Here is a 26,180-nt window from a genome sequence, read left to right as displayed (position 1 = left end):
CAAATTAGTGGTCTATTTACAAATTTAGTGTCTCTTCATGCATTACATGGAGTTTTATTGTTATTTTAGTTTTTAAAGTGTATTATTATTATTTTGATTATAAATATTTTATTTTTTAATTAATAACATAAAAATTTATATTAAAATAGTAACAGTTTAAATAAATTAATATAATCTCTAATTGTTTATAATTCTTTGTTGTGTTTTTTGGCAATAATCTTTATCCATTTAAGAGGTCCTATATGGAACTAAACAAATGGAAAACACTTCTATTTTTAGGTAGGTGAAAGATCTAGACTTAGTTAGGTCCTTTAGGAACCGATATAGTATATACAATACCCAATTCATAAAGTCTTTATATTCTCTCATAAAAGAAATATTACTATATAAACTTAATTTATCTTTTAATTACTGCAAAAAAATGGAAATATAAAAAGATATATATATATATATATATATAAATACTGTAAAAAAAATTTATAGTTATATATTTAGAACCAAATAAAACTTATGATTATGAGGATGTTATAATTTAATGGAGGTTTGAGTACTAAAATTTTTTTTTGGACTCTATACTTAATTTTGTTGGTAAAATAATAAAAACCAGAGGTATGTAAATATCTTGTCATATTTTACAAATAAAATTGATGAGACAAAACAATGCTACAATAAGAGAAAATATATTATAACATTAGAATTTTTTTTTTTTTAGGTTTTGTGTCTGTCTCTGTCTATATATCAAATCGATAGATGATTGACACATATTTTTTAGTTTTAAATGGATAAATATGTATCACTCATCCAATACCAAAATGTAAAATACTCATAATATGCATCACTTTTTTATTAACTGTGATGTATACACTAAGGCTACATAAGAATTATCATATTTTTAAAAATTATATATACAAATATTAGTATATAGATGAATATTTTTTTAAAGTAAGATTTGAAAAATTTATAATTTATTATAATGGAAAATTTATTTTTATTTATAACAGGCTCAAATTGAAACCTTAATTTTTTTTATTTCTATATATAGATTATTTTTATGCAAAATATTACTATAAAAAATAATTGACGGTATATATAATTGTATATCATTGCTTTAATCTTATGTTGAATAGAACTCTAAATGATCTCAAACATCATTTAATTACGACGAGGGTAATAGAGAAGGCCATTACTATTCTTAAAAAGTGATGCAACCATTTGCATCATGTTTCTGCATAAAATTCATCAATTACAGTTCTAACTACCAGAGGTGTTCTTACCACATGACACCCATCTTCCCAAAATAGATTTCCAAATGAGTATCTTCCTTGAACCCTTAATAAGGAACAAAAGGTTACCCTGAACTTGCGCTTCTTTACTGAGGAATTAAATGACAAAACTGATGGCTCAACTCTTACGTAGGTACCAGCAGGAACTTGAACACGAGCCATGTATATAGACGTAACAGGACCGACATTTGTCACTGTTCTTGACACTGTTAACTCTTGCTTCAGATTAGGAATGGCGATGGAAGGCAGATTAAGATTTAAAAGGGAGTTGGTTGAATGCTTGCATACGGTTTTAGACCTGGTCATTGAGCTTATGGCAGAGTTATTGTAGCCCATTGAACAAAGAAAACTGATGTAATCGGACATTCCCATGTCATATATAAGACCAGGATTTAAGGCTTTGTTAGGATTGACATGACCGCCTCCGTAATCAAATGGATCAGCTTGCTTGTGCGGTGCTCCTTCAGCAACAATGTGTTGACCATATTCATCTTTTGTAGAAGCTGTGCAAGATAGAGCAGTAGTTAGCGAACTAGTTCGTTATTCGCATCCAAAAGGCAATTAGAAGTTTTGATTCCTTACCTGTTGTGACAAGTGCGGACTTGATAGCCGCAGGACTCCATTTTGGATGAATAGATTTAAGAAGGGCCACAATACCAGATATGTGAGGACAAGCCATGGATGTTCCTGAATCCAATTTGAAGTTGAGCGGAGCTACTTTATTGTTAGTCATATCGGACGTTGACGGTGAAGCAGCAGGGGACCAAGACGCCAAGATATTAACTCCAGGAGCGGCAATGTCAGGCTGCAAAAAGCATTGCAAATATGCTGAGCCTAAAGACAACAGAAACAAAATATGAATGTAATACCTTCAATACAGTCGGGGAGAGGGAACTTGGTCCTCGAGAGGAGAAGAACGCAACTTCGGGTGATATCTGTTGCCCAATAGCTGTTTTCGTGAAGCTGAATTTGACTACAGGATTTCTGTCTCACAAAAGAATTTTGGGTCATATCGGATCAAGGAACATTCACAACTGTATAACTCATGATGTTTGCCAATGGATAATTCTGGATATATCTTTTAGTTCCTACTGTTGAAATTTCATATTCAATAACCCACAAACTCATCTGACAATAAGAGATTACCTGTCTGCCTCCATATATGTGAGAAGATATGTTCCAATTGCAAAGTCCACTTGGACAAGAGGGAAATCCAAAGACATGAAGACATCCTTGGTAGGATACTGCGCAAAGATAAGACCGACACCTTGAACATCCAACACAGTTGTTACAGCAGAGGTACTTGATCTCTGTGATCGAGACTGAAAACACAGAATTACTTTTCCTCTGGCTAAAGTGGCATTCAGTGTTCCTGGTTCACAACCTCTGTTTACAGTAAAAACTATCAGTAAATTTCCCTGTCGGTGTGCATGAATTTCAGGAAGGACCCTGTTTGAATTCATGCTCGGATTATTCAAGATGCTGTTGGTGTCATTTTTGCGTTGTAACCGTAAACAGACAAAGTAAAAACTATCAGAATGTGCATGCTCCTTACTGATAATTGGAGTTGGAGATCCTCATACCTCTTTTGTAGGTACAAGAAGCACAGAGACATACCTTGCACCATATTCATCTGCATCATTAGCCGCTATGTCTTCTCCATTCACAATAGGGTGAAACTCGCCCGTATTCTTGCCTGTATAGAAAGCTTGACCCTGTTTGAGAAAATATAATTTAATTCACGATTTATGAGGTATAACATAAAGTTATATAAGTGCATTTATTGAAAGCAGAAATTATGAAAATCAATTGATTGATACCACAGTAATCCTTTTGTATATATCCATCCTGCTTATTTGATGTATTCTGACATGATCTAATGCTCGTACGATGCAATTATGTACATATCCAAAGTTGTGACAGTTAAAAAGAAACTACCCTCAGAGTCTGATTGTTTCCCAAGGTAATTATGGTAGGAAAAGCTCGATCAATGGTGCTTGCCGCAACAGTGACAACCCATGGAGCGGTATTTTGGACAGTTTGAGGATAAGGACCGGAATTTCCTGCAGAGGATACTACAACGATGCCCTTAGCTACAGCATGAAAGGAACCTATAGCAATTGGGTCCTCAATATAAGTAGCGAGCGGAGGCGTAGAACCAAGAGACACAGAAAGCACATTAGCACCATCAAAGACTGCATCATCAAATGCAGCAAGAATATCAGCTGAGCTGCAGCCACCAGTAGCCCAACAAACTTTGTAGATAGCTAGCCAAGCCGATGGAGCACCTCCCCTTGCCATACCTTGAGCTAGTCCATTAAAGCTTGCATTCCTCACCAGGGCACCAGTTGCAATTGATGATGTGTGAGTTCCATGGCCATCAGCGTCTCGAGGAGACAAAAACTCGACCCCATCATTTGTATTTAGTTTTCCAAATTCAGCTTCATAACCTTTAATATACCAACGGGCACCAATAATCTTCCTGTTCCAAGCGATCATAGCAGAAAATATCAGGAGTTAATTTGAAACCTGCCTACTTCAACTCAACAAAGGATTTTAAATAAAGGAATGGTATAGGTGTTTGAAGAATTTGGAAACACTTCACAAACTTGACCATGTCCTTGAATCGGATCATCATTTTGTTTTAGTTCTTTTATGAATTGGAAATATGGAAAGAGCACAAGTGGCTAAACCTATTGCAGTGAGAGTGATTAAATCCTTCTCCTTCCTGACATATCCCTTTCCATCCTAATGGCAAACCTCTGAAACCTTCGTCTCTAAAGCTTTCTGACTCTGGCCATATACCTACAATGAAAGACGTCACGAATTAAAGGGAAGAAAAGAAAAACAAGAACAAAATCAATTAAATTGTCCAACATAACAATTATAACAGGACCTTTGTCACTAACCAGTATCCAGAACACCAACAATTGAACCACTCCCAAAATGACCCTTTGAAAGTATCCCATTCCAAATTTGAGGTTTTACTTGAAGAAAATCCCAACTTCTGGTAGTATGAAGATCAAGAATCTTATTTCGAATTACCCCAACAACACCAGGGAAACCTGCTTCAATGTATCATTGACAAAGAACATTAATTACAAGGACTAGTTAGAAGTTACAGCTTGCACTGCAAATGAGTTCAAACAGGTCACCAACATTATAACACCTGCAATGAGCTTTGCTTGTGACTTGGTTAAAACTGCCGCAAATCCTGAAAATCCATGCTTATAGCTGTACAGAATTGACTCCTTTGCAACTTCTTTACTGTCAAAAGTCAAACAGACCAATGAGCTTTGGCTTAATATTACTGAAAAGAAAAGAAATCCAAAACGCAGGATGTTAATCCGCATATATTGCTAATAAAGAAATCTTGTACAGAATTCACTAGTACAATAATGTTTATAATTCTCGAAAACCGTAAATTGTGAAACAGCTTTACTGTGAAATTGCACAAATATGAGGGCAAAGCACGTCACCACTGAGACCACAGTAATATTTCATCAAGACCGCAATTATCTTCATTCTTCCACTACATCCTTAGATTCACATCCATCTATAGGCTATATATATATATTTGGTCCGAATGGTGAGAGTATCTTGTGTCAGTTCAAATGGTGAGAGTATCTTCCCAGGTCTGCCTAATGCATTCAAGAATAAATTCCTGGAGCGTTTCCCGAATAATAGAACTGATTGACAAGAAAGCAAGTGGATTTCTTTACCAAGGTACCCACAAAATATACATACATGGTAAGAATGAATCGCCAAAAATTATTTATATGCATTCTGAAACATATTTCACTCACACCATGAAACAGCTCAAGCATTGAAGTGCAATATTCAAGGAAATATACCAAACGTAAAGTCTACCTGGACGTATTCCTAAACAAAAGGAACTGAAAATCCAGAATGATGTTAACCAAAGTAGTTCATGAATTATTGAATGTGTGAAAAGATGTCTTAATGACAATTTCAATACGTGAGCATTCAATGCTTAATCGGGAAAAACTCATACTGAAACAAATAATTCTGACAATTTCTTTTTCTTCTTCATTTGAAAAAGAAAGGATAAAGAAATAGACATAAACATTAATTAATAAAGAGAAGGCAAGAAATAAGACCTTCCAAGAATATCAGAAAGAAAATTATGGTGGGACTCCTGAACCAGCTCAGGTTCATCATGCTGTCTGTCACCCATATACACAATGTAAACCTGAAAACATCATAAACGTTCAATCAAAGAAGTAAGCCAAGAAAGAAAACCTAGCTAGAAATTAAGAATCAAGAAAAACAACCAAACTCAAGCATTTTTTAAAGAAAGCCCACATTGCTTTTAGCAAAAGTTTCAAGAGACCAAGTCAGCAATAGAGCAAGAAAAATGCCATAGTTCCACGAATAAGCCATTGGCGACCTGCAATTCAGAGTTGCAGACTAGCTAGACACATCAAAAACCATACGTGTAATGATAATATGGTGAGTATAAATCATGTGAGTGGGATTGGGGGGCCACAGTCCTAACAAGCATTATTGTTAGTGTATATAGGATGATGATTGTGCAAATAAATGTGGAAGGATAGGATTTGTCTGGGAGGTCCTTTCATGGAGCAAGCATATATTACAGTGAAGTGAGAAAATGGTTGACTTTGACTTTCCTGTCAAGGGCAACATCACAATATATATAGAACAAAATAGAGGATTGCCTTCTTTATTTGGAAAAGCAGGTTTCATCATTTTAGGAACAAGTCGTATCATACTGTAATCCAAATGTCTTTCACCAATTTGTGAAATGATAAATGATAGATATCCGGACACTAAAAAATTTCTCAAAGCTAATACATTTTGTGTATAGAAAGCAAAAGTATAGGAGACATGCATGGTGTCATGGTTCTCATCAAAATTTTTTACTCTATATAATTTGCCTTTCGAACGAGTCATTAATAATTCCAATTATATATAACTGATACAAACTGAAATCATTTTCATAAATTAAAACGTAGACTACATCTTTCAACTTTATTCTACGATATCTTGGTTACTTTATAACTAATATTAAAATCATAATAGAAAATAATTCGAAATAAAATAAAACATTAAAAAGTTATTATAGTTATTATTGTATAATTTTTTATTTATAATTTTCAAATAAAATTATATTTTTATTTATTTGATTCTAATAATTTCTTATGAAAATTATGAAAAATTCATTTCTTTTAGAGAGAATGAGTAATTCCCCTTGAGAGGAGAATTCCATTTTCTATTTCAACATATTTTTTATGAACGTTTAACAATCGTTGAATCCCATTCCACTGCCCATCCAATCTTTTCATGGGTTAGATCTTTTTTCAGTGTTCACCAACTTTTCTATACAAGTTGAATTCTTCATTGTTTTAAATGCATTTATCAAAGACAAAAGAAAATATGAGGAGCAGAATCTGCCAATGTAACTATGACTGTTACCAGAAAATATATACACAGGAATATATGTCCTTCATATTAGAGAAAATGTAATTGTGGGGCGGTTGAGTGGGGAATTTAATCTCATAATATATTATCAATAGAATATGAAACTATATATTATAACGAAGGATTAACTTTGGCAATATGTAGTCAATAATTTAGTTGGCTTTATAAAAGAAAAAATTTAACAATCTTCAATCAAATAAACATTAATATGGAAGAAATGTAGAGGGATATGCTTCAGCTTTCTTTCTAAGAATACTGAACTTTTTCTAGACTAAATTATTCACATTTCAGCCATAGAGATGGAATCTATATGAGAAGAATATATAAATTTAAAAAGGCACCCATTTAAATAAAACTATTAACCAATGATTTCCTAAATTTAAAAATAAAATTCTTATGCATAAAAACAAAGAAAAAATAAGAATTTTATTCGAGCATTAAGTAGGATTAGGTACAAGTAGGAAATGGCATTGAGGTCATCTAAAGAAATTATGCAAATATAGAAATTATGGTGAACCACCACTAACCAACTTGAACCTTATTAATGTACAATTAGACTAGAATTATATTTTTAATTTCTCCTTAATGATCCACTTCTTCACCCATTTTCCCATGACCCCAGTAGACAAATATCACCCATATGAACTAGTGCACACCTAAACATGCATCTGTGTATGATACTTTGCCCATTTGCTTGATTTCTCCATTATCTGTTGCTGTTTGATCCACAAGAAAAAGAGAGTGGAAAAAAGCCAGAGACATGAGGATTGAACTAGATGTTTACAGGCTTTCATCATATGATTACCATAATAAGACGTGTGTTGCAAGTTTTGAACACTATTGATGATTAGTGTTGCCTTCTATTAAGATCAAAAGGATGAAAATGAATGATTATTAGCATGACTAAGTATCAATCAGTGATTAAATATTTTTCTTTTATTTTTTTTACGTCTTACTTCTTTTATTTCTATTCTCAGCTTTTATATTCTGATACTTTTTTATATCATTTTTTTATAAAAAAATGCTATCGGTAAAAATTTTACCGATTAAAAAAATTAATTAAATTTATCTGTTACCAACTATTTTATTTCATGTCATTTGCTATATTTTTTTTATTAACATGGAATGTTTAAATATAAAACATCTAAAATATTTATGATTGATTTTCTTTTTTTCCTTTGAGAATATACACATGTGAGGTAGGTCTTACCCATAAGAAATTCCACATTTCATTGATTTTCATGAGTGATACACTTGGCCTATCTTAATGTGCAATACCTTGAAATTCTCAATATCTGTTCTTTTTAATTGTTTTTCAAATTTTATTTTGTAGTTCCCTGGTAGAAACTTGGTCAATATCGGCTGCAAAACTGTCAAGCTGCTGGAATCTTTAGCTATTGGAAGAATGTGATGATACAAGATACAAGGCTTGATGTTCACCGATGGAAACAATTTAAGGTTTCATCAAAAATATAAAAGTTGATACACAAAGCATTCTAGACAACAAAAGGAAAGATTCGTCCAAAATAAAGTAAATGTACTTATAAGATCCTCTTTAACACATTCATATTCTCTTTATATATATATATATAATTTGAGAATTACATTAATTGGCCTTGTTCCTATTTAGCCAAATATAATCAATAACCATTGCCACTCTTCAAGCTTTCTGCAACTTTAGTTCTTCCCCTTTTCTAGTCATCAAGCAGTGGGAATTGATGAGGGTTGAAATTGTAATCAAACTCAAAGGTTTGTGCAATTATGTAATTTCATTAAAAAATAATTTACTTAATTGCAATTTTCCAATAAAAGGGTAAGCAGGAGGTACAATGAGAAGAGCCACTAGGTAAGACCTTTTATGGGTTTCTCTGATTTGAAATAAGCACAAAGCTGATTAAAAAAAAGAAAAGAAAGAAAAGGCACAAATTTTGATCTTCTGTGCGAAGGACGCCTAAACTTTCCTTAGTGCCTAACCACACCTCATCTCCTCTCTCTCTCCCTTCTTGGTGATAGCTCCGAGCTTTGAAAGAGAAAAATAAAAGAGCAAATCAGAATTTCAGGCCCCCAACGTCCATTGAGTTTGAATGGAAGCAATAAGAAAACAAGCTACAAAGCTTCGAGAACAGGTCGCCAGGCAACAACAGGTGCCTTCAAAAATTTCCAGCTTTTTTGTTTATCAGATCCAAAACTTTTATCATTTCTATTTATTAGTTCCATATCTTTGATGGGTCTCGATTTGTTTCTTCTTTTTTGTCTGATCTTAAATGCTTATAGAGACCCAGATGCCAGAAAGAAATAAAAAGTTAAAAAAAAAAAGGTTTGATTGGTTCGGATGAAATTTTGAAATGTAAGAGATGGCTTTTTTTTTTTTTGTACTTTTAATGATAATTGGACTTTATTTCATTATGTATGATTGGGATTTAGTTTTGTGGACTTGGTTAGCTTTCCAGTTTTAAAATCTGATAAATTGCAATTAGAACTAGATTAGTTTAGTTCATTATTAGTTACTGCATTGAACTCAGTATGATGTCTAAGGTTCAATATAGATATGATTTAGATGATTCATTTAGCTTCAGATATTCAAGGATATGCTTTAAAAGCAAATCTTTTCTAGGTTTGTTTTTAAGTGCCAAGAGAGGCAATCTATGTTATGCATAGGGTGGACTTGCAATTGGCTCTAATTTGTATGGTTGCAACCAATAGACCGCTTTTTCTTTTCTTTTTTTCAATCTCCGGTAAATATATGGGTTTGTTTGAATCTCTATGTCATTTCTTAATTCAGTTATGATGCTCTATTATGAGATACTCTCTTTTTAATTAAGCTCAGTACTGTTTGGCTCAATTCACATGGTGTTCTAATTACCTTGAGTATTACTTCAGGCTGTTCTCAAACAGTTTGGGGCAAGCGGATATGGAGGTGCAGACGGTGTTATTACTGATGAGGCAGAACTTCATCAACATCAGAAACTTGAGAAGCTTTACATATCAACACGCGCTGGAAAGGTTGCCTAATCCTCCTGCTGCATTTTCTCTTTCCATTCTTTTTCATTCTTAAACTTAAGAGCGACAAATATCGTTTTTCAGCATTTCCAAAGGGATATTGTTCGTGGTGTTGAAGGCTACATTGTCACAGGAGCCAAACAAGTTGAGATAGGTGACTTAAATGAACGCTTTGATGGCATTCTTTATTGTTCCACACTGATTTTCAGAGATGAAAAGTTATTGTTTATGTTCAAGACTTGTTATTTCAACAGGAACGAAGTTGTCAGAGGATTGCAGGAAATATGGTGCTGAAAATACATGTACTAGTGGTAATACATTATCAAAGGCTGCATTAAATTATGAACGTGCTCGCGCTCAGATGGAGAAGGAGCGTGGTAATCTGCTGAAAGCTCTTGGTACACAGGTCTGACTGATAATTTTGATTTTCTTTGTTTGTCGAAAATTAGTATCTGCAGATTCAGGTTCCTGATGCCTTGCAATTCAGTTGTAACGCATGCTCGTATTTTCAAACAAGTTTGCCTTTTTGGAGGATTTAAAATAACTTGAATTAAATAAATGCTTAACTAAAGGAACCTAACAACATTAAGGAAATTGAAAGAAACTTTGACCAAATTCAATAAGAAAATTAAAACCGATTTAAATAAGCACTGAATAACATGTAGGTTGAATAACCATCATATAACTATAGACGCTTTGAGATATGCCGTGAAGGATAAACTCTTGTATTCATTGGAAATAACTTTATGTAAAGCAGTAAAGGTCCTGTACCTTGTTTTGTTGAGTTTGATTAATTCTCTCACTTTTGCTTGTAATATTTGTTTGACTTTATTGTTCCACTATCTTTATTACTTCTAATCAGGTGGATGATAGATTGTTCAATTTTTTTATTGTTAGGTTGCAGAGCCATTAAGAGCAATGGTTATGGGAACCCCATTGGAAGATGCTAGGCATCTTGCCCAACGTTATGACAGAATGCGACAAGAAGCAGAAGCTCAGGTATTTGAAAATATGGCTTCTTACTGGAAAGGTTACAATTTGATGGGCATCTTGCAGAAATAGGAAGTTAGATTGTTCCTGAGAGGCTCAGTTCAATAATCCTTTCAATCAAACCATTTTTTTTTTTTTTACTTGTATGATATTTGGGTCGCGTGGTATATGTGCAGTTAAGATATTATACTGGTGTTTGATTTGATTTCTTCCAAAATTGTTTAGTTACACTTATGCTGAACCTAGACAGGCTATTGAAGTTTCCAAACGCCAGGCAAAAGTGAGAGAAATGCCAGGAAGTCCCGAGCTTGCTATGAAATTGGAAGCTGCAGAATCAAAGCTGCAAGACCTGAAGTCGAACATGGCAGTATTAGGGAAGGAAGCAGCTGCAGCAATGGCTGCTGTTGAAGCTCAACAACAGAGGTTGACGCTCCAACGACTTATTGCTATGGTAAGTATATGATCCCTCTATTTATCATGGTTCATGTAGTTAAAATTATGTTTGGTAGATTTCAGATCTGGATCTTTATCAGTGGTGTTATTTATGTCCGAATTTGAAGGTTGAAGCGGAACGTGCTTATCATCAGAGAGTTCTTCAGATACTTGATCAGCTTGAAAGTGAGGTAGGTAATCACAATATTATGTTTTCTCAGAAAGCCTTGCATATCATAAACTGAATTACAATCTGATGGAATTGCCTTTTCGCATAGTTTATGATTATGATCTGTGATTTTTGCTATTATTAGATGATATCTGAACGACAACGGATTGAAGCACCTCCTCCCCCAAGTGTGGAGAATAGCATGCCTCCTCCTCCCTCATATGAAGAAGTAAATGGTGTATATGCTTCTCAATCACATAATGGCTCAACAGACGGCATGGGTTACTTCTTAGGCGAGGTTAGCAACCTTGCTCATTCTGTTGTTTCTGTAATTTTTCAGCTTATAAATTAAGATAATGGCATGGCCATCAAAGCAGTGTTTATTTCTATCTTTACATGTTAATTTGCTGTTCTACTACAGGTTATACATTCATATCAAGCTGAATCCAATGTAGAGCTCACTTTGTCAGTTGGTGATTATGTCGTTGTTCGGAAGGTTTGGAATTCTCTATATAACACTCTATATAATATTATTTCTGTGATATTCCAGTATGCTTTGCATCTACCCAATTCAAAGCAAGAGTGGTTGCATTCTATTGTCTTCTCAACAGGTGACAAACAATGGCTGGGCCGAAGGAGAATGCAAAGGGAAAGCAGGTTGGTTCCCATTCGGATACATTGAAAGAAGGGAGCGTGTTCTAGCGAGCAAAATAGCTGAAGTTTTTTAGAGTTTCTGCTGGATTGGCTTGTGAGCTGAAAGATTTTGCATGCTTGATCTGCTCCTCATATGCTCAAATGTGGAGCGATAGATGGTCACAAATCGAATGCCATGCTTTTTGTGATATATGGATGGCAACATTTCCTTGTGTTGTTATTAATATATGAATGTATTATTTGTTGATTTTTTTTTTTTTTTGTGCAAGGATGTGATAAAAGATTTTGACCTAAATTGTTGATATTGTGAATGATGATTGAAGAAAGAAACGCCTTTCACCACCACTGCTCCTACCATCATTCATATCCTGCGACTCATATCCTGGTCTTGAGAGTCCTTGGTTTCAACAATTTTTTTTAGCCCCTTTTTGTAGGAGGCTCAAAAAATGAGGGATTTGTTTGAATTCTTGGTTTAAACTGTTAAATACTAAAGTCCATGCCTATAAAACAGAGAGAAAGAACAAGCTTAAATTCTCTCTTAACAGAAAGTATATGAAGGAGATTACTCATTTGATGGGTGCCTATCAAGTTCAAACTCCAGCAAGTTCTATTTTATAAGTATATGAATTTGATCACAATACATATCAAAAATTAGAATCATGTTGAAGTTCAAACATCTTAATTCATTTCAACTATCAATCCAAATACATTGTAATAAGTTGCTTCTTCTAAGGTAGTTCCAACAAGCCACATGTTGGTAACTCCAAGGTATCCAAATACTAAGACCAACCATATGAGTTTATATTGTTATCTTGAGAGATAATTATAAATATTAGTTTTCGTCTATGTTTTAAGTAATTATTACTTTTCGTCCTTATTAGGTATTAATTTATTGTATAAAGAAAGCAAGCATCAAACTGTAAAATAATATATATATATTATGCTAATACATGAATTAACAGTTTTCTTTTCGTCATTTCAACACCAATTGTATTATCTTTTGACATATTAACACCACTATCGGACATATTAACGATATTTGAATGAGTATGAGAAGTACTTAATATTAGTGTAAACCTCAAGGACGTATTTGTAATAATCCCTAATCTTAATTAGGAGTTTATTATAGAACATTAATTAATACCCATTTTCCTTGATCCCCAATTGGTAGGGGGAACGATAACAGAAATGCTGATCATGCTTACCCTAAAAACCAAATGCTTTCCATGTTTAATTCTCTGGAGATGCAGTAAAAAGTTTACATATAATTAAAAAAATTTCTCGTCGTAGGCCAGTTTATTGTAAAAAAAAAAAAAAAAAAAAGAAAGATAAATAAGCCTAACCGAGGCATAAAAGCTCCGTGCCCGATTGGATCTAGCCCGAACCAATTTGAGCCCACCCAGTGAAACATTCATATACTTGATGACCTTAGAAAACCAGAGATTTCGGATATCGGAGAATTTCATGGGTGCTAAAAAAGAGCCATTATCACGCTTTTCAAGCTTCAACTTCGTATTACTGCGACATCCCCATAAATTAAGGGTACGATAACAACCAAAGAGAGGTAAGATTATTTTATTTATATGCTAATTTGATATCACTGGCAGACAAAACTTAACTGTGTTGCTTTAAGGTTATGGTTCCTTACTAGACATTTTTGCATTCAGTATTCAACACACAAATAGTAGCAGCAGCAGTGTAACCATCACAATATCCTATGCAAACATCAGATAATTTCAAGTTCAATGGAACAACTCGACTCAGGCGCTCCGTCGGACTCGCTGTCCATGTTATATAGACAGTTGAAGAAAATTGATCCTACACAAACAATACAAGGTCTATACTAATTCTTCCCTCATGGTGACAATTAAAGCTCCACGCAATATCTTGCAGAGGCTAACCTTAGTTACTTGGTCGATTCGCCGAGAGATATGCGAAAATAATGGACAATATGATGAAAAGTAGGACAACCTGCAATGAGATGATAAACACGAAACTCAAATGAATATTCTTGAACTAAACAACAAAACATGAGATTTTTTTAATGAATGAAAAAGATTCGAGAAAGCTAATCTCATTCAATTCAAAGATAAGTAGAGGTGATAACTTCAGCATAATTACTAAATTGACTAGTTAGTTAGTTATAAAATACTACGGAGGTTTAGTTTGATACGCGAGTCACACCCGTGTTTCTAGAATTATATCGACAGCCCTCTTGAAGTTATCTTTCTGCTTACATTTACCCCATCCATTAGAATTTTGAAGCATATGCCATTAAGCTAGGAGCAAAAGTGATTGTTTTGGTCCTATATCCAGAAATACTCTTTTTAAGTGTTAGTATTAAAAGAAGGGCTGAATACTATTTACCCTTTTAGTGAGTTTAGCCTAATATACAAGTCGCACCCTGAAGATTAGCTTATTACACTAGTTAATTCCTATTTTCTCTTGTATTACATTTAAATACTTTATAGCACAATTCAATTCTAATATTTAAGAATAGTAATTAACTAATATTTTTTAATTAGAAAATAATTTTAATTTTATTAAGATACAAAGAATGTGAGCAAACATTACTAATATCATATCATCAAAACTATAAAAATTATTACACTTGATTTTGTTCTAATTAATTAAAATTTTAATTTTGGCCCATATTAATACTTTGAAGTTCAAGGTCAAATGAAATTTATTTTCAACACAAGTTAATTTAGTGCCTAACAAAATATAATAAATAATTATTATTTCACTTGCTCTAACTTAATAAAAATAAGTTGTTCCAATTAATTTTATACTAATTTGATTTTGTTCGAGTTTAATACTTGAGACTTCAAGATCAAATAGCTTTAATTTAGTGTCTAAAAAATAATTAACTAAAAATCTTTTACTTGCTCTAATGTTTTTCATTTGTAAGTATCACCAGTAATTAGCTAATATTTTCATACTTATGTTAACTATTTTAATTGTGTCAAAACTGTTAATCTACTAGGATTTGTATGTTAATAAAATAGAGATATCAATCATTTAAAAAACTATTAAATAGGATGCGGATAGGCTTTAACCCACACAAACCTTTTAGCGGAACTAATAATAAACCCATCAATTGGTGACCGAATGCAATCAATTATTTTGTTAATCAAAACCAGATGAATTATCTGAATATGCTAAAAAATTTGAATCAATTGAAAATTATCCAAACTTAAAAAGAAAAAGCGAAATTGAGCTTGTGGTACCCTTCCCGTCTACTGTCTCTAAAAAGTGCAAGTTAGAAATAGGTGTAAACTTGAGAAAGAAAATGATAAGTTCAGTAGGAACTTACAATAACAGAATTAATTCTTGGCTCACTCCTTATGTAAGATCTCCTGGTAGAACCAAAATAATATAATCAGCCAAGCAAAAGAGAAGAATTCGATATTGTAGCTCAGAAGATAGCTTGACAAACCTTCTGCTTAGGAGGCCAGATTCCCGGCAAGATTTCTGTAATGCTTCCAACCGGCTCAATGTCTTTTCTGCATTAGGATCATTCATTTCAACCTGCAGTAGCCAATGGTGCATTTTCAATAAAAAGTATCCTCCAGAAAATGATGCAAAGAGACAGTAGAAACTTGGTGAAATAAGAAGAGCATCTTTATAGAACATTTTCTGGCAAGAAAAAATTTAGGTTCATTTGCAAGACTACTTTCATTAGGTTCGGAAATAAATAGACCATGACAGTTGTTGAAAGCAAATGGAGGAGAGAAGAAAATATGTTACAAAACACAATTACATGCTCCATGCATCAGACAGAAAAATGTTTTAAACAAACAGAAAATGGATCACATTTCAACCACAGAAATCTAGAACCAGAAGTCTATCACTAAGTTATCCCTAAACGTCAGAAAGTCTAGTTATATTCTAAACAGATCTAATTTCTTCATTCTCATCGGGGAAAATTACAGTTTTTAGAAATGTGGAGCGACAGGATAAGTTTCATAGGTCAGCAACATTGCTACATTCTATGAAATTATTGGTTAGAAAGCCTGTTTAACATAAGTTATGCAGAAAGAGTACAAGCTTCCAGGAGCAAAATATAAACTTTTTCTCAGACAAAAAGTGCATGAAAACTAAAGCAGTACAGGGTAAAATATTAAAATTTACATATTAAGCACCATGCGAACTTGCTAAGCAGATTTATCTTGTCAAGAGTGAATGGAAGCATCATACCTTGGACTTAAGCATACAGGAGAAGTCATAAAAAGCACCATATACATCAGCCATAGTCTTTGTTCGGTCAATGACCTTCGCAGTAAGACCTATCAACACATTAACAAAGGGTTAAACATGACCAAGGAACTTTCACATCATAGTCTTTTGTATTCCAGTTCTCTAAAGACTTATATTAATATATGGTAAGTCAGATTTTTCAAAAAATGGGGAGCAGCATCCTCAAAACGACCATAGATGTCCATGTTGAGGCATGGTACTCGGTCCAAGAATTATAATATTATGTAAAGAAGCACAAATGCTACATGTGGTATGGAAATATTGTTCTAACACTTGATCATGAGATAGAAAAGGCATCTTAAACTACAGTTAAGGATGCTAAAATACATAGGGAGTAACAGGCAGAAGAACAAAAAGACGGCTGCTACTAGGATCCCTCATTTTCAGAAATAAAATTTCTTCCTTTTCTTGTTGCTCAAAAACCTCAATTCAGGTTTTTCTTTTTTTAATATTTTTTCCATGAATCTAAAACAGGCCTATATAGTCAGCAGTCAACTTCAAGACTAAACTTACCACGCCTCATTTTCACTACACCTCTGAATACTTCAACGTTGTTGTAGCACAATGCTAAGGTTCCAATTGCCATGATCTAGCATTAAAAAGCATGCCAAATGAGAAGCAAGTGTCCACAGAAACATCTATAATAATCATTTAGAGGAACAAATATGAAAAACATAAAACTGACACATTAAAACAAGGAAAACAGCGTGGATGTTGTTTTATATGTTACTATGCATTTGTAGGATAGAGTAATTTGTTCTTTGGGAAACAAATATTGGTAGCATTGTTTCACACCTGAGGGATTGCGCAAAAACGAAATATAGAAGGATCGCGCAGTGCAGACATGTATTTTAAGCAATCATCCATATGGATCAAAGCATTAGTAACCATATCGTTCAAGCATTGCACTGCCTTGACCGAGTTCTCTTCATATTTCAAATCCTGAAAACAAGAAATGGATGGGAAAAGTCCAACGAGATGAGGTAAGATCACAAGTAAGTTGCAAAATGTTGCCATTCAACAAGAAATGGAAAATGGGGACTTCGTTACTGAACAAACCTCGAGTTTAGTAACATATTTGCTCCAGATTTGATGAGGCCAAAACATGCGTGACTTAGGTATCTCATTTATATCCTCCAGATAATCTCGAATAATGTTAGTTTTCTGCATTAATAAACATAGACATGCAGCACGAGATAAGTTGAGACTGGATGTGAAACACATGGGTTACTTTGTCCATCATAGCAGTACCTGAAGAAATAAACCCATTGAGTTGGAGAGGGTATCTGGTGCCAAATCTTCCGTTCCAGAGGCATGGAAAAGCTTGGACAGTCCTAGTCCAACAAGTCCTGCTACATAGTGGCAGTACTCATCATAGTCATCAATTGTTTCCACCTGCAAAATAAGAAGTTCAATAGCATCATAATGATAAATTGTTTCTACCTGATTGCATGCACATGCATTTGTAAAATGAAAAATCGTTAGTGACCCATCCTGAGTTTTGAGTCAGTTATCTATTCAACCTGTACCCAACAAGATGACACCTCAAACAATTTACCTCTTTGCATATGAATTTAGCCATTCCTGCACCCATTCTTTTTGTAATATCCTCAATCGCCTCCTGATAACTGCATAAATCAAATGAACTCTACAAGTCATTTATCAGGCAAGATAAAAAGAAATTTAAAGAGATTTTAATGATAAATTCATACAAAAGTGATTAAATGCAGTTGCTCGTTAAACCATAAAATACACCATACAGCGAGTCCAAAAGGATCGCAAAAGGGATGGAAACTTAGCAAATAATCCTCATATTTGTCTTAATTAAGACTTATACCTTTCTTCTTTTTTTTTTTTTTCTTTTTCTCAAGAAAAAGGAAAAGGATAAGTCCTCTGACTAAGACTTTTAAGAACCCAAGGTAGGTTTGATGATCCATCTTTAAGGGTTTTCGCACTTCGGGTAGATTCCCATCCCTAATTGGTTGCATGTTGCAGCAAAGTCTTGAACAATTATATGAACCTATGTACGTGGACTAAGGGTTCTTAAAATTTAATTTATTAAGAAAGCAAGCATAAAACTTAGACCAAGTGATACCATAAAAACCTAAAAATAGGAAAGGTGAGGAAAACTGATAAAGATACAGTTGTTTATCATGGTCAGAAACCATAAAGGACATCAAGAGAAAACAAAATATCCTCAAATCCATACAAGGTCCATTCAATTAGGTACACCAAAAGGGATACAAAAAATAGATGGAACCTTTTTCCAAGCTCAAGAAAAGCAGTTGAAACATGATGAAACTGGTCCATGAGAACTTTATAATCCTTTGTGCCACCTTACACAAAAGAAATAATCAAATCAGATCAAAGCATAAATTTCTATAAACATGCAATTTAACTACAGATACCACATAACCATGGGGTCTCAGGCATAGACTTCTGAAACTTTCTTCAGCAATTAAGAAACTAGATGAATTTCTGAGACTAGCTAATAATAATATTTAACAAAAATAATAATAAAAATGAAGAAGAAGAAGAAGAAAAACAGTTTGATGAGAATGCTCAAGCTCTTCACAACAAGACATGAGGCATCAATTTGAATGGTACTTCCAATGATAACAGTTGAGTTTAAAAGGGAACAGAGAACCCATATGCAAAAATGAACAAATAAATAAAACAGACATAGAAGGGCACACAATGACTGAGTAAAGATTTAAAAGTAATCCTGATTAGAGTTGTTATGCATGCCCAACCATGCCAGGAAAACACTGAATCAAGAAAATGTGGCATAGATGAAGCAAAATGAAATTACCCGAACTGAATGAATCAGGTCTAGAATTCTCCAGTTTCAAAAAATTTGAAAAATCATAGTGAGATATACTCACATGAAAAGTGCCATTCAGGATTGTATATGTGTTTATGAAAATCTATCAGAATAGGCACTTTGACGTCTGTAGGTATGCTTGTATCATCCTCTGTCAAGAAATCATGAGAACAATCAAACAAGAGTCATTAACTCAGATAATAGCATGATGAATCGGAGATGAGAGGGATCTCTAAAATAAGAGAGTGCCATCCTAGCCCAAGCACACAGCCCAATTTCCCCACCTCGAAAGCCAATCCATCTGCACTAAGAAAGAAAAGAAAAGGAAGAAAAAGAAAAACTCTCTCTCTCTCTCTCTCTCGCCAAACCCTGTGTAACCTGGAAACCCAGTCAAAACTTCCCTAAACAAGTTATTAAAATACATTCATAATTGAGCTAGCAAATTCAATTGCAGCACGATACTAGATGATGAAGCTGCATTTGAGAAAATAGTACATGAAACATGCTTATAAGACACATATCACCATATCATTATTTAAACTCAACAAGCCAAGCTCAATGCACCAGATTCTAAGATAATTCACACAGAAATGCTAAGGTTAAGGATAATAGAGACAAACCAACAGTATCAAGGGCTCGAAGAACCAAATAGAATATGCAGACCTGCAAAACACAAAAATGACACCTGGAGATTATAAATCATTTATGCAATAACATAGAAGAAACACAATTTTGTAATCATCCCCCACAATATCGACAATGTGTGTGTATATGTGTGTCTGAGGAGAGAGAGGGAGAGGAAGAAGGAGGAGTTGTATACTGTAGTTCATGCTTCTTAGAAACCCAAGCTGAATAATAAAAGCCTTAAATATACTGCATGAGTTCTAGAAGATTGCATAAGCAGCATTTTATATTTGGAGAAATAGAGGATATAAATTGTTACCCTGCATGTCAATTGGTTATACTCTCAATCCATATAGTTCAAAGACTTCCCAAATATGAACTTACAAGTTCCAAAAGCTTGCAATATAAAAAATGCAACCAAGATTGCATAAACCTAATGCTAAAATGAATAACCCAACCTAACCAGCAGCCACCGTTTCAAGTACTTGATGCATGTGCATATATTTGAACAATATGGATTGAGAGGACAATCAGTTGACATGTACAGTAACCATGACTGCATAACCTATTGATAAAATAAATATCAGACGTCAACTTCAACCATCCAGCAATCACCATGCAAGAACATGATACATGTGCATATCTTTGAACTACAAGGATTGAGAGCACAATTAGTTGACATGTGGAATAATCAAGATTGTATAAAACTATTGTGAAAGTTAAGATTGATAGACTTGAACCTAACCAGCAACTACCATGTCAAGAACACGATGTGGGTGCATATCTTTGAACTATATAGTAGGACAATCAGCTGACATGTAGAGTGATCAAGATTGCATAAACCTATTAATGCGTGTGCATATCTTTGACATTTTTCAAAAACGGAAAATTTTAGCAGTTAAGTTAAGGTTGTTTAACATATTGGATCGAAGCCCTTTCTCCAAATTACACGGAAAAAAATTAGAGAAAATTTGCTCCTGATTCTGTAGACAAATCATTTTACTAGTCAAAGCATATTCTGTTTTGACAAAATAGCTAGCTGTTTATAATTCCACGTAGATTCCAAAACCTACCTCCAAAGAACAACAATTCTAAATAAACAAAGGGGAAAAAAAAGATTTGCACGGAAAATTAACAATTTCAAGATTCAAAAAAAAAATAGTTTAAGAGCCAGAAAAACACAGCATCCACCAACAACCCACAAGAATTACAAATACAATTACAGCTCTATCTCTCTTTCCCTTTCCTCGTGTGTACATATACCAATTCCCATAAAACATAAAATTGAAAAATTAAAACAAAAGTTTAAAAGAAAAAAATATTACAAAATTTCTCAATATCCTGTCAATACCATAATCAATACAGCTTAAACATATTAAATTGATCTTAAAATGAAACTTGTACAGAACAACACCAGGTAAAGATCTCTAACAGTAACAACGATCAAAATTTTTAACTGTAGAATCTAAATTTCAAAAAGAATCTCATTAACCTATCAACAAATCCCAGAAAACATAACAGAAACAGTAACAGCAAGCGTCAAGACTTTGACCATAGAAACAAAATTTCTAAAGAAACGTCGAATTACCCGTCAATCAAAATAAACAGACAATTAAACACAAAACAAAAAGAAAAACTCACAGCATCACGGAGCTCAGTGCCAAGCTGTTGAATAACAAGAGCAAAGCTACGAGAAACCTTATGAAGCATAGAATAACAGAAACCCCAGCGAGGTTCTGGTGGGATCTGCTTCTCTGCATTCCTAGCTGCCATTTTTAACTTCAATAACGGGTAAAAATCATCTGGGTGTCTCAAAATCGCTCCAACACTACCCATTGTGTCCAACAAATCAGATCCCTTCTCTACAAAAGCTCACCGACAGAAAAAAAGAAAAAAAGAAAAACGATTGGGATCGATTCTTGAGATAAATTTGATCTGAATCAAATCAATCTCACTACCGAATTTGAGATTATGGAGATACAGAGATGGCCTGTGTATATAACGGCTAAATTGGGTTAATGGGTTTGGTCTAACACAATGTGGCCTAGTTGAATCATATAAAAAAATATATATTTAATTTGTGCCAAAATATCTCTCTCTCTCTCTCTCTCTCTCTCTCTCTCTCTCTCTCTCTCTCTAAAGCAGCAAAAGCATGAATCTTATGTTTGGCTGGCAATTGCCATTGAATCGAAATGATGACTGAAAAATAAATTCTTTTGTTGGTCTGTCTCATAGCACTAGTCCAAAACGAAGAAACAATTCTCCCACCCAAAAAGAAAATTATAAAAAAGAAAAACACAAACAAATAAGAAATATAGTTTACTTATGCATGTATAGAGTTTCATGAAAGAGACGTTACAGATAAGCAGCGAAGAAGACATTGTGTGGAATATATACTAATGTGAGCTTTTTGAAAATAAATTGTCATATTCTTCTTTTTAATGTATTTATTTATTCGTTCTTTTGTCTGTTTTCCTTCTGCATTTATTATTTCAGTTTATAGTTATTTTTAATTTAATGTTAAGAGGATGGATGCATTTATTTGTAAAAAGTAGACATGAAAATGTTCGTTGGGAATTCGGAGTTATTCAAATGTGGTTTATTTTAATTGATTCTTTATTTATACTTTTTCTGGTTTTCTTTTTCTTTTATGAGATATTCTATAGTATATGACTGATTTACAGATTAATTTTAGTGTTTCTTTAGTTATTAAATCATTATTTTTTAATTTTGGTCGTGAAATAAAATAACCAATTACGTATTAAATTTATAATCTAATGTTAACCATTTAAAAAAATGGAAGCTCAAGCATATCATTAAAAAAATTAAAATTTAAATAGTTTCTTAAGAGTTTTGAATTTGTTTTTTTTTTGGCAATTTACATCTTTAAAAATTTATGCGAGTAAATAATAAATAAGACATTTAATTTGGTCCGCTATAATAATTTATTATATGAAAAAGAAAAAGATATCCAACACGATAAAATATGTAAAAATATAAATTAAAAATTATGTTATTTATCAAAGATGTGACTAAAATCAAATATGATTTGAAAGCTTATATTATAATATGAACATTACAGAGTCTCATCAAGCAAAGAAAAGTCAAAGGTTTTACCATATATAGATATATATATAAAATATCATTTTCAGTTTGGTGAATGGTGTGAGTGGTATTAAATTATTCTTATTATTGTATGTACTAATTTGTCTGTTTATTGGTAGCATTTTGTTCCACAATCAATTAATTACTGTGCGATTTCAACGAGGCTTAGGTGTCAATCCATTACTTAAGGTATTAAGCAACTTAATAATCATCTTTATTATTATTATTATTATTATTATAACATTTTGCTTGTGTATATAGTGAAGATTTTTTGTTGAATAATTCAATGAGCCTAAACGATTTTCTCTCTTTTTTAAAAAAGATAAAATAAAAAGAAAATCTCAATTCTTAACCACCAAATATTCCAAGTTAAATAATCATTGATAACAAGATTAAATATATATATATATATATATATATTTGGACGATAATGGAAGTTTCACATGCGTGTTATTAATTTATTTATTTTATTACAGTAAAAAGCATGGAAATTTAAATTTAAGACTTTGACCCAACTTTTCCTATTAAACTAAAGATCAAGAATGCTACAAGAAAGCGTCAAATTTACCCCCATAAATTTATATTTAGATTTAGAGTTAAATACACATAATCTAAATTTTTTCACCAAACAATTCTAATTTAATTTAAAAATTATTATTTTAGCAAATAGTCTTTATGTTTTTATCTTTTAACAATTAAATACACTAAATTTTAACTTTAACATTGGATTCTTAAGTTTTAATTTTATTATAAAAATTAGAAAAAATATTTATTTTATTAATATACTGATAAATTTAATAATGCGTTATACAAGAGCAAGTTTAGTAAAATCTATATTTAATTAACTTAAAAATAATAAACATTAAATAAATTAAATTTCAACTCAAATTTTGACTTTCTTAATAAATAGTTTTATAAAATAAATAGGCCCATAATTTATTATTTTTAAATAATTAAATTTAAATATTAAATTTTATCAAATACGTACATTATATTAATAAATATTAAATCAGTAAATTAATGAATTAATTTTAAACCATATTTATTGGACCGGACAAGGCCCGCTTAATGATCATCATTTTCAACCTATGTAGATAATATTGGGCCTTTTCTTTTTTCATATTTGGACTAGGCTCCAAGGTTGAGTAATTTTTGGGGCAGGCCCATGTGATCAGCTCTAACATTGATAAAAGGTATGGAGGAATATGAATCGTACGATGGGAAAGAGAGAATACGTTGAAAATAGTGTTTTATATGCTTTGCAATTAAATAATTAATTAATGATAATCATAATTATGAAGATACCATATAAATCAAGCTTGGTGATATTGAACGCTTTCGTTCGTAAAAATCAATAGTTTGAAATACGAGTCTAATACTAACTGAGTATGGCAATTAGTTTAATTAATTGGATAATTAGTCAATAATATTTTAATAAAAGAAAAACAAAAAGGAGAAGGAAGATTACGAAAATCATTGTTCTCAAAATAGTTTTAAAAGTGAGGTCAAAATTGCGGTCACACACACACATTATATATACAAAATCAACTCCTCATAGTTAATAAAGTTTCAAAACTCAAACCAAAAAAGAGAGAAAGAAAATTTGTAAGAAGAAGAAAGTGAAACTTACAGCATCACGGAGCATAGGTTGATGGCCTTGAATAACCAGAGCGAAGCTATGTGAAATTTTGTTGAGAATAAAGTAACAAAAACCCAAGTGGTTTGGTTCTTTTGGGATCTTTCTTTCTGCATCTTTCACTGCTCTGATCAGCTTCAGCAGCACCAATATTTCATCTGGGTTTTCCAGTATCTCTTTCAATTTCAAACTTCCCATTTTTCCTTTCTAATATAGATATAAATATGGCAGCATGAAATTCTGCAGAAGAAAAATCTCAATCTCTCCCTGTAAATCTACACCACATGCATGACTTCGCAGAAGAGAGATAGAGATTGACTTCGCAATATAATGCATGTGGTGCAAGAGAGGATTCTGCTGAGGTATTTATAGATTTACAGAAAGAAAGAGATTAAGATAATCTATTGATTTCTGTGCAGAATTTCATGTTGCCATTTTATATATCTCCCTGTAACTCTTGCACTTGCACTTGCACTTGCACCCTCTTATATCGCTCTTTATATAGGCAGTAGAGTCAGATTATTAATTATTATTATTATTAATTCGTAGTACGGCTGATAGTAGATGAAATTCTACAAAAATAAGTTGGATATAAAAAATAAAATCTATCTGAGAAAAAACAAAAAGAAAATAAATCTTATGGTGTTTATTAAAATTAAATAAAAATATTTTTAAGAAAATCAATAAAAAACTGTTTATCCTTTCAAAAAAAAAAAGAAAGAAAAAGAAACCTTTTATATCTTTTATTATAAAATAATTTCATAAGAAAAAAGTCTTTTTTCTTTTCTTTCAAGTAAAAATTGCTAGCTTGGATGAGCTGGGACGTGGCAAAATCTTAAATGCCAACATGCAAATATGCATTAATTTCATGAAATAGCTATAAAACAAAAAGCATATCAATAAATATGCATTATTTTTCTTTTTTCTATAGATCTCACTCCAAAAGAAATTCCGTGACTATTAATAAAATCAAATTTGACTTAATTAAATCTGAGAATTAAATATAAGATTGTGGGTTTAAGGTTATGTCTAAAGTTAATAATTGTTGGAGTGGATTATAAAGTATTTTCGTAATTTTGTTTGCCATTCTTCTTTTAGAAAAGAAATGTCACATATTATAAAAAGAAAAGACTATTATTATGTATTATACTCCTGCAAACCGTTTGGGGATTATGACATTAGGCCAGAGAGAGAGGGAGAGAGAGCATATGGTTTTAACTTTCAATTTCATTTACATGTGTTTGTGCAATAGCGCATAGGAGAAGCACGTGGCTTCTTTCTTATTCCTTTTTTTAATCTTTATTTAATCTATCAAAGGTCCAATAATCCGTGATTACGTAGGAGAGAGTAATCGTTATTTTAAATTCATCATAAAAATAAATATATTTATTATATTATAAATATGAAAATAATAACTCGATAATAAGGGTGGAATCAAAATTGTAATATTATCAGAAAGATTGCAGAACTGGAACAAATAGAACGGAAAAATGAGAAAGGAGAGAAGAAGAGTATTTGGAGAAGAAGATTGTGATTTAATTCATTTATTCTCAAATTACCACTTACACCGCATTTAAAATGGTTTGGCTTAAGCAAAAAGCTAGCTCCACCATAACATAATTATGTTAACAACTTTGCAACAAAAACAAATAAGACAAATTAAGAAAAAGACATAAAACCAAAACTAGCAATATTCTTTCCGCCAAATCTGATAACCAACTTTGGTGCTAACTCAACATT

At 32.5% G+C, this 26,180-nt stretch overlaps 3 protein-coding genes across 6 annotated transcripts; 1 reads left to right on the top strand and 2 right to left on the bottom strand.

Moving 5' to 3' along the window:
• Positions 1–1,189: 1,189 nt before the first annotated feature.
• LOC8284361 (subtilisin-like protease SBT3.9) lies at positions 1,190–5,741 on the bottom strand. 2 transcript variants are annotated; one of them, XM_002512938.3, is made up of 11 exons: positions 5,610–5,741; positions 5,405–5,496; positions 4,453–4,550; positions 4,193–4,348; positions 3,977–4,088; positions 3,222–3,765; positions 2,901–2,998; positions 2,430–2,669; positions 2,153–2,267; positions 1,866–2,088; positions 1,190–1,786 (listed from the first exon to the last, which is right to left on the bottom strand). In XM_002512938.3, the coding sequence occupies exons 1-11, from the start codon at positions 5,685–5,687 to the stop codon at positions 1,218–1,220; spliced, it is 2,325 nt and encodes a 774-aa protein (XP_002512984.1). In that variant the 5' UTR covers positions 5,688–5,741; the 3' UTR covers positions 1,190–1,217. The 2 variants fall into 2 exon arrangements, with proteins under 2 accessions (XP_002512984.1, XP_048233661.1); XM_048377704.1 differs by lacking the exons at positions 5,405–5,496; positions 5,610–5,741 and adding an exon at positions 4,726–5,057.
• A 2,674-nt stretch (positions 5,742–8,415) lies between these two features.
• On the top strand, positions 8,416–12,336 carry LOC8284360 (SH3 domain-containing protein 2). The gene is made up of 10 exons (XM_002512937.4): positions 8,416–8,890; positions 9,627–9,749; positions 9,831–9,900; positions 10,001–10,152; positions 10,644–10,745; positions 10,987–11,187; positions 11,297–11,359; positions 11,483–11,635; positions 11,759–11,833; positions 11,949–12,336. The coding sequence occupies exons 1-10, from the start codon at positions 8,831–8,833 to the stop codon at positions 12,063–12,065; spliced, it is 1,116 nt and encodes a 371-aa protein (XP_002512983.1). The 5' UTR covers positions 8,416–8,830; the 3' UTR covers positions 12,066–12,336.
• A 1,215-nt stretch (positions 12,337–13,551) lies between these two features.
• On the bottom strand, positions 13,552–24,906 carry LOC8284359 (squalene synthase 1). 3 transcript variants are annotated; one of them, XM_015715391.2, is made up of 14 exons: positions 24,435–24,906; positions 19,696–19,738; positions 19,137–19,226; positions 18,512–18,587; positions 17,810–17,879; positions 17,503–17,646; positions 17,311–17,415; positions 17,047–17,193; positions 16,765–16,840; positions 16,192–16,280; positions 15,431–15,522; positions 15,308–15,350; positions 13,893–13,962; positions 13,552–13,809 (listed from the first exon to the last, which is right to left on the bottom strand). In XM_015715391.2, exons 1-13 carry the CDS (start codon positions 24,636–24,638, stop codon positions 13,894–13,896), a joined length of 1,248 nt encoding a protein of 415 aa, XP_015570877.1. In that variant the 5' UTR covers positions 24,639–24,906; the 3' UTR covers positions 13,552–13,809; position 13,893. The 3 variants fall into 3 exon arrangements, with proteins under 3 accessions (XP_015570877.1, XP_015570876.1, XP_015570878.1); XM_015715390.2 differs by having other exon boundaries at positions 13,552–13,962; positions 24,435–24,905; XM_015715392.3 differs by lacking the exon at positions 24,435–24,906 and adding an exon at positions 21,341–22,041 and having other exon boundaries at positions 13,552–13,962.
• Between the last annotated feature and the right edge of the window lie 1,274 nt (positions 24,907–26,180).

This window comes from Ricinus communis, chromosome 8 (assembly GCF_019578655.1).
Source record: "Ricinus communis isolate WT05 ecotype wild-type chromosome 8, ASM1957865v1, whole genome shotgun sequence".
In the NCBI taxonomy this organism is placed as follows: Eukaryota; Viridiplantae; Streptophyta; class Magnoliopsida; order Malpighiales; family Euphorbiaceae; genus Ricinus; species Ricinus communis.
The sequence above is the reverse complement of the archived record's forward strand: the minus strand, read 5'-3'. Positions and strand labels throughout refer to the sequence as shown.

Coding starts and splice junctions, on each gene's coding strand:
- LOC8284361 (XM_002512938.3), bottom strand. CDS start 5,687: ATGGCTTATTCGTGGAACTATGGCATTTTTCTTGCTCTATTGCTGACT. Junction 2,268..2,429: donor ACATATATGGAGGCAGACAG/GTAATCTCTTAT, acceptor TTTGTGAGACAG/AAATCCTGTAGTCAAATTCA. Junction 2,089..2,152: donor TCTCCCCGACTGTATTGAAG/GTATTACATTCA, acceptor TGCTTTTTGCAG/CCTGACATTGCCGCTCCTGG.
- LOC8284359 (XM_015715391.2), bottom strand. CDS start 24,638: ATGGGAAGTTTGAAATTGAAAGAGATACTGGAAAACCCAGATGAAATA. Junction 17,647..17,809: donor CTAAATTCATATGCAAAGAG/GTAAATTGTTTG, acceptor CTTATTTTGCAG/GTGGAAACAATTGATGACTA. Junction 16,281..16,764: donor TGTAGTGAAAATGAGGCGTG/GTAAGTTTAGTC, acceptor ATGTGTTGATAG/GTCTTACTGCGAAGGTCATT.
- LOC8284360 (XM_002512937.4), top strand. CDS start 8,831: ATGGAAGCAATAAGAAAACAAGCTACAAAGCTTCGAGAACAGGTCGCC. Junction 8,891..9,626: donor AGGTCGCCAGGCAACAACAG/GTGCCTTCAAAA, acceptor GTATTACTTCAG/GCTGTTCTCAAACAGTTTGG. Junction 9,750..9,830: donor TATCAACACGCGCTGGAAAG/GTTGCCTAATCC, acceptor ATCGTTTTTCAG/CATTTCCAAAGGGATATTGT.